This window comes from Andrographis paniculata, unplaced genomic scaffold, assembly GCF_009805555.1.
Source record: "Andrographis paniculata isolate CXL003 unplaced genomic scaffold, ASM980555v1 Contig64END, whole genome shotgun sequence".
Classification (NCBI taxonomy): Eukaryota; Viridiplantae; Streptophyta; class Magnoliopsida; order Lamiales; family Acanthaceae; genus Andrographis; species Andrographis paniculata.
Genome location: NW_026137600.1, coordinates 2,701,620 through 2,714,025, shown reverse-complemented (window position 1 = coordinate 2,714,025; position 12,406 = coordinate 2,701,620). Strand labels below are relative to the sequence as shown.

General features: G+C 39.1%; 2 protein-coding genes across 4 annotated transcripts; both read left to right on the top strand.

Annotated features, from left to right (window-relative positions):
• Positions 1–541: 541 nt before the first annotated feature.
• On the top strand, positions 542–3,516 carry LOC127261693 (uncharacterized). The gene is made up of 2 exons (XM_051289989.1): positions 542–2,309; positions 2,405–3,516. Exons 1-2 carry the CDS (start codon positions 542–544, stop codon positions 3,514–3,516), a joined length of 2,880 nt encoding a protein of 959 aa, XP_051145946.1.
• A 6,368-nt stretch (positions 3,517–9,884) lies between these two features.
• LOC127261877 (uncharacterized) lies at positions 9,885–10,705 on the top strand. Of its 3 annotated transcripts, none has more exons than XM_051290304.1 (3): positions 9,885–10,070; positions 10,152–10,250; positions 10,341–10,705. In XM_051290304.1, the coding sequence occupies exons 1-3, from the start codon at positions 10,002–10,004 to the stop codon at positions 10,662–10,664; spliced, it is 492 nt and encodes a 163-aa protein (XP_051146261.1). In that variant the 5' UTR covers positions 9,885–10,001; the 3' UTR covers positions 10,665–10,705. The 3 variants fall into 3 exon arrangements, with proteins under 3 accessions (XP_051146261.1, XP_051146260.1, XP_051146259.1); XM_051290303.1 differs by having other exon boundaries at positions 10,152–10,268; XM_051290302.1 differs by having other exon boundaries at positions 10,152–10,705.
• Positions 10,706–12,406: the final 1,701 nt, after the last annotated feature.

Below are 12,406 nucleotides of genomic sequence, written 5' to 3'. Positions count from 1 at the left end.
AGTGTATAATCTTCCACGGGTTGATGATATATCAATTATATGGCAAGATGGGTCTTCAGATTGTCCCCAATTATCTAGAGACATACAAGTATATCCGGTTGATGGTTCTGTGAAAAAGGTTGATTATTATTCTTATGCCTATGATCCTGTTCAATATCCATTGATCCATCCTTTTGGCCAGCCAGGTTGGTATCCCGGCATTCTAAAAAATTCTGCTACATCTTCGTCTTCCTCTACACAGTCCACACCTAATTTATCAGCAGAGTCGTTTCATACTGAACAAGTTGACCTATCAATAAATAGCTCCTCAGATTACAGTATGCAATTAGGACGTAATAAACGCCGGATGGACAAGAGTCATGTCTCTATTAGAGAATACTATGCATATCGCCTCCAAATACGGCCTACAAGTCCTACTTTACTATTACATACTGGTCGTTTGTTACAACAATATATAACTGACCAGTACATAAAAATAGAAACTCAAAGGCTAGATTTTTTCAGGTCTGAACAAGTGCAAAAACAACACCGTCACGACACCATGCAGGGTATTCTAGACGCTTTTAACCAATCCCAACATGAACCGTTATCTATGATTGGACAACCAGTTGTCCTTCCATCTTCTTTCATTGGTGGTCCCCGTGACATGCAACAAAGATATATGAATGCTATGGCTCTTGTACAAGAATTTGGTAAGCCTGATTTTTTCCTTACAATCACTTGTAATCCACAATGGCCAGAGATTCAAGAACTCTTAGAACCATTTGAATTATCAACTGATAGACCTGACATTGTTGCTCGTGTGTTTAGAATGAAACTAGAAGAACTAAAAAACGAACTTTTCAAACAACACTTGCTAGGTAAAGTGCAGGCGTATTCATATGTCATTGAGTTTCAAAAAAGAGGATTGCCACATGCCCATATGTTACTTATCATGTATCCAAAATTTAAATTACACAACCCCACAAGCTACGACAAATTTATATCTGCAGAACTTCCTAATAGTAACTTAAACCCCTACTTATTGCAACTCGTCTTGAAACATATGATGCATGGTCCTTGTGGCTCTCAAAACCCAACTAATGTGTGCATGGTTGATGGACAATGTAAGAATCATTACCCAAAGGAATTTGTGGATGAAACAATTCATACTCCAAATGGATATCCTAAGTATAAAAGACAAAATAATGGCATTTTTGTTATTGTGCGTGGACGTACTTTGGACAACCGTTGGGTGGTACCATATAATCCATATTTACTTGCTAAGTTTGATTGTCATATAAACTTGGAAGTATGCTCGAGTGTCAAACTTGTAAAATATCTCTACAAATATGTGTATAAAGGTCATGATCGGGTAACACCCGACACACCTCGTGATGAGATTATTGATTTCCAAACTGGCCGTTGGGTTGCTCCACCTGAAGCTTGTTGGCGTATTTTTGCATTCCCCTTGACAGATATGCACCCTCCTGTACTTGCTCTGCAATTGCATTTACCTAATTTTCAGTACACTTCATTCAAAGTAACAGACTCTTTACAAGATGTTGTAACAAATGCACGTGCCCACAAAACTATGCTTACTGAATTCTTTGTCATGAATGCAACCAACGCATATGCCAAGGCACTTAATCTACTTTACAAAGAGTTCCCAAAACATTTCGTATGGGATCAGGCACATAATAATTGGAATTTTCGCAAACAAGGTTCAATAGTAGGGAGGATTGTTACAGCAAGGCCAACTGACCAAGAAAGATATTTTCTTCGCCTTCTTTTGCAGTACCGTCGTGCTCCTGTATCATACGAGGACTTAAGAACAGTTGATGGTGTTATACATGATTCATTTAGAAATGCATGCGTCGCGTTAGGATTATTAGAGAGTGATATTCCATTGGTGGATTGTTTGCGAGAAGCTGCACTTTTTCAAATGCCCCATGCTTTTGCACAATTATTTGCTACCATACTTGTTTTTTGTACACCATCTGAACCTATACAACTATGGGAGATGTTCAAACAATATTGTGTCCCAATTACCACAATCTCGTCTTCATTTCCACTTTTTCCTATTGATCGTGCTGCTGCCATAATTGTAGAAAAATTCCTTGAACCATTTGGTATGCATATTCATGACTTTGGAATATGCATGCCCGAACAGTCCGAAAATGGCCTAATTGAAATAACTTTACAACAGCCATCGCCTGCAGAATTTAACCTGGTCACACTCCCAGGAATTATTGACAAACTTAATTTACAACAACAGTTCGTCTTTAACACTATTATTGAGAAACTGCATAACAAGAAACCTTATGTCTGTTTTGTTGATGACCAGCTGGTACTGGGAAAACTTTCTTATACACTGCTATTTTGTCATACACATCTGATCATACCATTAAATCTATTGCTGTAGCAACATCTGGAGTTGCTGCATCGCTCCTTCCTAATGGTCAAACTGCCCACTCAAAATTCAAATTGCCATTGGATATTAATGAGCATAAGACTTGTCAGATAAGCAAACAGTCTACCTTAGCAAATGAGTTACGACATACCGACCTAATTATTTGGGATGAAATTTCAATGGCAAGACGTGAACTAATTGAGGCTTTTGACATTACTATGAGAGATATTATGGATAACAACATCAGTTTTGGTGGTAAAGTTATAATCTTCGGGGGGGATTTCCGTCAAATTACTCCTGTCATAAGAGACGGAACAAAGGACCAGTACATCGAAGCAAGTTGTGTATCGTCTCCTCTATTTACACATGCAGATAAGTTTCACTTAACTGTCAACATGCGAGCACAAAACGATAAATCATTTGCAGCATTTATTGAGGAAGTAGGGAACAACTCTTGTGTAAATAACAACAAAGGAGAGATTCAGATCCCAACAACTTCATTGATTACCTCTGAAAATAATGACTTGTTGCAACTAATTGACAAGATCTACCCACACAATTTACTCCATCCAAGTTCCTCTGCTGCATTAATTGGTAGATCTATATTGACACCAACCAACGAGACAGTTGATACTATTAACAATCAAATAATTGAAAGCATGTTTGGAGAACCAATCGTACTAATTGCAAGAGATGTAACTAAAGATCCATCACAACAAGCACATTATGAAGATTACCTAAATACTTTGACACCTAATGGTATGCCACCTCATAGATTAGTTTTGAAGACAGGTGCACCAATAATGCTATTGCGTAACTTAGACCCCACAAATGGCCTTTCAAATGGTACACGGCTTGTTTGCAAGCAAATTACACGCAATCTCTTACAAGCAGAGATTGCAACTGGCCCGCAAAAAGGAACTTTATGCTTCATACCACGAATACCTTTAAAGCCTAACAATATACATGAATGCTCTGTTGAGTTCATACGTACTCAATTTCCAGTGAAGTTGTGCTTCTCAATGACCATTAACAAATCACAAGGGCAGACATTAGACGTTGTTGGAGTGTACATGAAACAACCGGTATTTATGCATGGCCAACTATATGTTGCACTATCATGAGCAAAATCTTTTGACTCTTTGCATGTCCTCATTCCTTCAGACATCAACACTGGAATGCATTGTTCTTGGACGAGAAACATAGTTTACAAGAAGCTTTTACAATTGGCTGGCATTAATATACCTCCACTTCCAAATCCCACATAGTCCGCATCCATAAGAGCCCACCTGCTACCCTTACTCCCACATTATTGTCAACAATCTATTTCTTTTTTATTCAGTTTTTACCTTTTTTGGTCACATCTCATGCCATCTTTAGTTTGTTTCGGGTGATTTTTCATGGATTATATTTTTATGGAGGCTTAAATCAAACATGGTAAGTTCTCTAATATTTTTATGATACACTTAATTTTGTTAGTGTGAGTTACAGTTATGCTGCATTTATTTATTCATGAATCTTCTATTTCTGTCAGAATTTTCAGTCCTGCATTTTCCTACTGTTTGATGCAAGCTGATTTTTAGCTATTTATATTGTTATGCATCTATGGTTTTTTCATGTAGCATATATGTAAACTGACTTTCTATCATCTGCACCTTATGTACGTATATTATCTCTTATAGATTGCTCTCCTATTTGTTGTCAGATGTCAACACTTTGAGTTTGTTATACCTCTGACAAAATATGTGAAGGCTATATACCACACCAAAGTAGGAGATGGCATGCGCTTTCAGAAGCTATTTGAAACTAAAGAATCCAGTGTTCATAACTACGTTGGACATTCATTGCAGTTTATATTATATTATTGCGTTTCAAATTAGGTAATGATCTTCTATTTAATTCTTCAGCTTTGATCCAAACATTTTCGAACATCTAAGATCAGAATTGAGCATCGAAGATCCTGCTAAGATAAAGTATCAACCGGTAATTTATCAAAGAAATCAACAATAGTTTCAATCTAAATTCGTATTGTAGTGGTGATCAAACTTGTCATTACATGACATTTTTTATCGTGATTCCAATTTCCCTTCGTAACGAGATTGTTCCCCTTAATGTTAACAATCAATAATTTATGCACTATGTTTGCTTTCAAATGACTATACAGTAAACATTTTTTTTTATATTGTGTTATGTATTGATTTATTTAGCAATATGGAAATTATATTTCAATCTTCCTAAGCTAATCTTCTTTGTAAATGTCCTGCTTATCACCTGCTATTGGACAATGTTGTACAGGAAATGCTGGGAATGAATCAATCCATATACACAGCCATAGATGTTTCAAAGTCCATTAATGGTTTAGAGATCAAGTATGTGGATATATTACCATTGTTGTTTGCCAGCACTAATCTCTAGATTAATGGGAGATAACTGCCTACAGTACCGGATTTCAGGCAGAAGATTCTTGCTGCCAACAACATACTCTTTGCTAAACTGGAATACATATACTTAACGACAGAAAACTTTTATTTACATATATGATGCATATGCTGTTCCATTACAGCCTTACATTAATTTAGTCCAGACTTATTTGGTATACAACAAAGTCTAATGTGGTCTTAATGCCTAGAACCATTTCATCTCAACATGATTTTTGTATGATAGAATAAAATCGATTCTACAGCTGCAACTCCAAAAATTCTGGGGGCAAGATTTTTAGTGCAACATCACTTTCATAATGATGAAACATGCATTATCTCATCAGCTTCATCCTTGTTAAGATTAATATTGAATGATTACAACTGATATCTTTGTTTTTATATACTGTGTTATCACCTCTGCGTCTATGTGTTTTTTATCCCCGCTCAGTGTGTCAAAGTTTTTTAACGATTTTTATGCAACAATTTCGTCATTTTTGAACAAGTAGAATCCGACTGAAGAAAAGATTATAACCTGTTATGTTTTTCAACATAGAAAGTTTCGCTCGTGTGCCTATTCCCTAATGCAAGGTATGTTGCCCTGAATAAGTCTTAAAGTAGATAATCACCACTTTCCTATTCAATAAGCAAGCATTTACCACTCAATACCCTAACAAATACTAATAACAGAAAACATTTACAATCCAAAACCAAAATCAATTGACCAACTTAGAGATAATAATTAACCATAACAAAATAATAACGTGATAATAATTAAAATAACTACCATTTCAAGTCGTGCTATGCACGAGTGCATACATAATTAAAATATTTAGAAATGAATTAATCAACTATTAATCATAACTATTTCTAAAATAGTATTATATCATACATGTAGATTTAAATGTTAATTTTTATTTGACAATAATTAAAATAATTAACTATATTTATTATTCAACTATTGAAATAAAATAAAAATAAAAATATAAAATACAAAATTAATTTTAATTGAATCTATCATTGAAATTTGTACTCAATTAATAAATATATAAATTTAATTTCAAACAATATATAATGAACAATATTATATTATCCAATATCTTTATATAAGATAATATAAATAAAAAGTAAAATAAAAATTATAGAGAAGAAATATAAAATATAATTATTATTGAGCATAAAAAAAAAATAATAATAGTAATAAATAATGGCAGTAGGATGCTGGATCGGTCAGGATATAAACCGAATGGCCCAAAAGTCCGGAAAAAAAATGTCGAACAGCCGCAGATGTCTATGAAGAGGAAGGTCGGGCAAGGAAGAAGTATAGACAGACGCAGAGGTTTGTGTAGAGGACAGTCTGCCCATCTAAGGAGATAGGACAAATAAAGCTGGTCGGTTGCTCAGTAGCCGGGACCGCAATCGGTTGCCCTGTGTAGGGGCCCACAGTTCCTTGGTCAGCCAACACTTCTCGTGTTCACACGTGTCCTCATCCGACCACATTGTCATTCTCACTTTCTTCAATATCTAACTCTCTGGACCGACCGCAGACTTTCCGCTTTATTGATCCAACTGCAAGCCAACTGACTTACAAACTCCCCGACCTCAGTAATTCCCGACCTGATGACCTTCCCACCTACGGACTTACCGTCCCGACGACCGTCGGACCGCAGGATTTCCCGACCTGGGGACCTCAAGACGTGGGATCTTCCGACCTGAGCACTTACGGAGTTGCAGAGCTCAGGCCTGCGTATCTCCAGACCGGATGACCTCCCGACCGGAAGACATTCCGACCTCCAAACGTCCCGACGTGGGGATTTTCCGACCTCCGAACTTCCCGACTTCCGGACCTCCCGACGTGAGGACCTTCCGCCTTGTGAACCTCTCGACCTGAGGACCTGTCCGACCCGCAATTCCATTAGAAATATATCTCTACTATTCCTGAGTTTCCAACAGGGCCCCTCCGCCAGTTTCATCAAGTGTATTCGTACACACATTTTTCTTTTTATCCTAAGCTTTTTAACATAAATAAAATTTTCATATGTAACAATTTTAGTATTCTACATTACTTAGAAAGCCCTAATCTCAGGGAGATATTTCTCTATTTTCCAATTTTACTTTTTGTTGTTGAAAAACTGCGTCAACAGTTATATTATTTAATATACCTGTTGATGCTTTTTTTTTAACAATAAAAAATAAAATCCGAAAATAGGAAGTTATCTTCGAATTTGATATAATTACTGCCTGAGATTAGGAATCTCTAAACACTGTAGGATACATAAATAAAATAAGAAAAATTAAAACTATAGACTGGAAAATAAAGTGGTGATCCCCAAAAGCAATTCTCTTGAATTTGATGTCGTTTGAAGATGCCCTCTCCTTACCGTACAGAATATTTAAATAACCCCTTGAAGATACGGTTCGAACCGCTATCCGGTCGGTTACCATAACCGCTATTAACTCCCCAAAAAATCCTCTTCTATCGACACATACGAGAACCATCACGTCACGTCCGATTTTAAAAACCGCTCACCAGTCGAAACTACCCCCCACTGCCAGAAATTGCATTTTACCCGACCTATAGGATAACTATTTTTGAATACCTAACCTTCCTATGACCGACCATTTGGAATTTGTCCCGACTAAGTCCGACTTCTATATCCAATCTATTTGGTCCTGACCAGGTCCAATCTTATCAACCGTCCTACTTTCTTCAATCTGACCCTCGGATTCCGACCTGATTACGTCCGATTTAGACGTGCGAACTATTTGGTCCCGAGCGAGTCCAATCTCCTCATTCGCCGGACCTAGGGGATTCACACGACCGGTTTTGGACAAATTCAAAACTCATCCAACCTGGTTACTGCAAATTATATTCGGACTTTCAAAAGCCCATTGGACATTTCGGATGACCTAATCTTGCCAGGCCCATTTCCTAAAACCTATCCATTATTTTCTGCTCAACAAATTGCCTCCTCCCGCCGAAACGTCACTCCTCGAACTACGGAAGACGTGACGTTTTAGGGTTACAATATGATCATTGCACTGCGCTGCGTCAAATCAAAGGGTTTATGTTAAACCCCACTTCAACTTCTCAAACTTACACATTCACAATTCTGAAACCCTTTCTGCACTCGTATAACTCCCTCCTTCGTTTCCCTCCTTCGTTTTCTCCTTCAACCTTTTCTTACCCTCGCGTAAATGGCTAACCAATACGTTCCTGCACTCCCTTTTGACGGAACCGAACCCTCAATACCCCTTGTATCTTCCAAAGTTCTTACCCCTACAATCCGCCCTTACTGCACTACCACTCCCGATGCTGAGCGTATGACTTCAGTCATTGTTCAAGTTTCTCCCATTACCGTGAACAATGAAGCGTTCAAACCGGAACGCCTTCTAGATAGCATCAAGACTCACTTGACCGACCCAAAAGATGCTTACCGGAAATGGTACGCGAGGCTCCTTCCACATTTTGAAAATCAATGGAAAGCCCAAGGGATCGATAAAGCTATTCTCCTTTCGACGCAACCCCTCTACCTCCATGACAAGGTTTTGATGGCCATGGCGGCTTTTTGGCATTCGCAAACAGGTGCCTTTTTCCTCCCTTCAGGTCCAATGGGTCCAACCCTAATGGATGTAGCAGTGATCGCACATTTGCCGATCACTGGAGAGGACCCCGTTCTGGTTTCTCTCGGGAATCAAGAACTTCCCCCCAACCATCAAGGTTGGGCTCTGGCCAAACTGCCTGAAAGAGAAAGAGGGTGGACATACTTTGTCAATAAATATCAGGGTAAGGAGGATACCCCTGTTTCCGAGTTGGAACATACTGCTTTCCTCCTCTTCTGGCTCTGCAGGTATATTTTCTTCCCCATTTTTAAACCTCTTTGATATACACAAAGTTTGAATGTTGAGCTTACATTTCTTTCTTCTTATCTTTCACAGATATATCATTCTCTCCCCTTCTAAACTTGTCCTTTCAACTCATATTGACCTAGCCATTTATCTAGCATGTGGTCATTTCTGTTCTTTAGGGACCTTATTTCTAGCCAACCTCTTTGAAGGTTTATTCCGAGTAAGTTCCCGTCTTACAGATATCAAAAAGGCGGATACTGCAGCCTCAGGACCATTTTGGTTCCTGGAACTGTGGTTCCGTCTATACTTCCCCTCTGCATTTTTTGGTCGCCTCCCAATTTCTCCTAACCCTTATAGGTCTATTGGCTATGCCTTAGCCAGATTAACCCCGAACTCTTCCTGTCTAAAATCCTCCGACTCTATAATAACCCAAATTTTGACCGAAGATCGGAACAATTCCCGGTTTTTTGTATATACAACCTTAATACAATATTCGACCGATCTTTTCTTCCTTTATCCCGACCCTACCTATCCTTTAACTCGCCCAGATCCTCTCCCTCACCCGACCTTTATTTTTTCCTGGGACGCCGCAATAAAACCCCGATCTTTGTTTTCTAGCAGAAGGTCGGACAAGAAGAATCGTAGAACATTTTTCACTTACAATTACCAACCTCAATTTTTGTCGAGGCAATTTGGTTGCTGCCAGGGCATACCAGGGCCATTAGCCAGTCCTCACCTCATATTTCAAAGCCCCGAGGGTCTGGTGATTCCCGAACTCATCCCGACCTATATTTCTCAACTCACCACCTACATCACCTCAAATTCATATCTCCCGTTCTGCCCAAAACCTTCGACAACCGAAGATTTCCCTTCCTGGTGGTCGACCACCTGGTCTTTACTTGCCCCTTCGACTGACCAATTGGTCGGGAGACTTGCTCCACCCCCAGCTCTGGCTCTTGGCTCCGCCCGACTGGCAGTCAGAGGAAGGAAAAGGCCAGACCCTACGGCAGTTGGGTCGGGAGCAAAAAGACAAAAAGCAAAGGCCACTCCTGCTATCGATAGGCAGGCCATCGACAAATATCTGGCTTCTCTGCCAATAGATACTAGCGGGATGCCAAAGTATCTAAGGCAACAATTTGGTAAGTTTTTGTTCCTTTCCTTATGTTATTTTCATGCTGCCCGTTTGTAACTCTAATATGTCTACTTCAGAAGATCCTTCAATGCTCCCGACCACTGGCCCTACCACGTCTCAACCGACCCACCAACAATCGCCCGAACCACAAGTTCCCATCAATTTATCTTCATCCCGATCGACAGCCGTCCCGATCATAGAACAATCATCTATGGTCCGGACCACCGATCGACTAGCCATAGTCCCGATTACCACACAACCGACCCACAGACAATCAGAGGTAAAAGATAGTTTCTGACATTCCTTAGAGACCAACAAAATATATTAATTTTAAACAACAACTTCGAACCTTTTATTGTAGGCACACCGACCAGGCGAATCGATGGGCAGGGTACCTCCTCCCCCAACGTCGGATATCGTTGCGGTGATGCCCGACCAACTTGTTGTCCTCCCCGACCAAGTTGCGGAACCTCAACAAGTAAGCGCTAAACCTTCCTTCAACAACATCCTCCTGATAAAACTTATGATACCTAAAACATATTTGGTCCAGGCTCCTATTGAAGATGTGGTAGTGCCCGACCCCGACCAGGTCGTGGCTTTACCCGACCCGCTTGTTCAGCAAGTTGATGAGGTTCCTATTGTTGGTCCCGAACCAGTCCAACCCGAACCAGTCCAACCACCCGATGAAGTAGAGGAAATTTCCTCCTCAAGATCGGGTGAAGCTTCTGTTAATTTTGCCCCGCTGAATCCGGTTGGTACCCTTTCTCATCCATTTTCGGATTTTATTTTTGCCCATCCAACGGTGACGAAAACTTTTATCTTCTGTTCAGGGTATGGATTTAGCAGCCGCCCAACAACTTCCACCAGGGGATGAATCAGTTGCTGGTCCGATTACCCGACCAGTCAACCCCTCAAATTTCCAACTTATGGCCCCTTCCGAGGCTACAACTGCCCTGGATCAAGTAACCTTCCGCCGTTATTCCTTAAACAATTTTGCCATGTCTTTTAGCTTGCTAATCTCATTCTGGTTCAGGCTGCTCAGGAGATGAACATTTTGACCCGAATAAATCTCCCGACACACGTCAGAACCATTGTGGAACGATGCGCCAATTCGGACTTTGCCGACTTAGAACTGGCTGACCTTTCGGCGTTAGTCCAAGTCGCAATATCCCTATTGGTTCAACCTGCCCTGGAGTCGGGAGCTTCACCAGTTCTCGATCGGATGATGGCCAGGATCACTGAACTTCAAGCTGAACTTCCTCTGATCCGACCCCCATTATCCGAAGCGACCTCCTCTCGTCCGGCAGCAGATCCTAATAATATCGAAGCAGATTTGAAGAAGGCTAACCAAGATCTTAGCGAGACTAGGGCCCGACTAGACGAGCTCACGCAGGAGAGACAAACATTAGCTACTGAAATCGCTCAAAAGACTGAAGAACTACGACGACTTCAAGAACGATTGGAAGCCATAGATGATAGCATACAAGAGGGAAGTCGTCTGGTTGAAACACATTGCCTTAACCAAGCCAGTCTTTGCGACCAACTTCAGGCAGCGATTCAAATGAGACTCGTCCAGAGACACCAAGAAGCATACCAACGTCGTCGTGCCATCAAGTCAGAACTCAAATGGGCCGATCTAAAAACTGCTTTACGGGCGCTTCTCTCCTTGTAATACAAATATATTCACCTAACTTAAAAACTAGAATACTTATTTAAACGAATATTATATTTATCTTTCCTTAATATTTCCCCTCATATTAATATATATATATAATGTAGGAATTCCCAGTCTGAAAGTATCGACATTTGAACTGATTACTTTACGGTCACAAGTTTACAATCAATGTTCATAGTATACATATTTATATATATTTATTAATTGTATGGTACTTGAATTTAATATATTTGAATATGTGGGCCCAATGCATGCCTAAGTTATGCCCTAATTAATATATTCTAGAAGTACATAATTAACTATAGTTGAAGAATGTTAATTTGGTGATTGTTGATTGATGGGATTAATTAATAATATTAGTATTTTATTTTACATAGCCATGATGTTTGTTTAAAGGGGAGAAAGAAACTTTTAATTGATTTACTTTTATTTTTCTTTAAAAAATAAATAAAATAGAAGATGATTAAATTTTGTCCCAATGGAGTTTAATGAGTTATTAGGTGACATGTCCCTTGGAATTTGGATGAATAAAATAATAATTGATAAAATATATATATATATATTTTTAAAAATAAAAAGAAAGAGTAGAAATTCAGCATGCATTAATTTGGAACTGTAGAGTTAGCCTTATATTACATCTTTAATTAATACTTCCTCTTCAACTAAAAATAGTCCATTTGTGTTCGTCAAACTACAGACCAACGGACCAACTTCCTTTTGTCAGACTCCAAACCAACTGACTTGCCTATCCGACTGCGTAACATTCCATCTCCATCTTCGCCAGACTTCCTCTTTCAACAGACCTCTGAGCCGTTTAGCTTATATTCAGACCCATCCAAAACCGTACTACGGTTATTAATTATTATTATTATTATTTTTTCCGCCCAACAAGAATAATAATAATAATAATAATGGTTCAAATAGAAAAAAAGTAATGCATT

Coding starts and splice junctions, on each gene's coding strand:
- LOC127261693 (XM_051289989.1), top strand. CDS start 542: ATGCAGGGTATTCTAGACGCTTTTAACCAATCCCAACATGAACCGTTA. Junction 2,310..2,404: donor TAACAAGAAACCTTATGTCT/GTTTTGTTGATG, acceptor CTATTGCTGTAG/CAACATCTGGAGTTGCTGCA.
- LOC127261877 (XM_051290302.1), top strand. CDS start 10,002: ATGGTCCGGACCACCGATCGACTAGCCATAGTCCCGATTACCACACAA. Junction 10,071..10,151: donor CGACCCACAGACAATCAGAG/GTAAAAGATAGT, acceptor CTTTTATTGTAG/GCACACCGACCAGGCGAATC.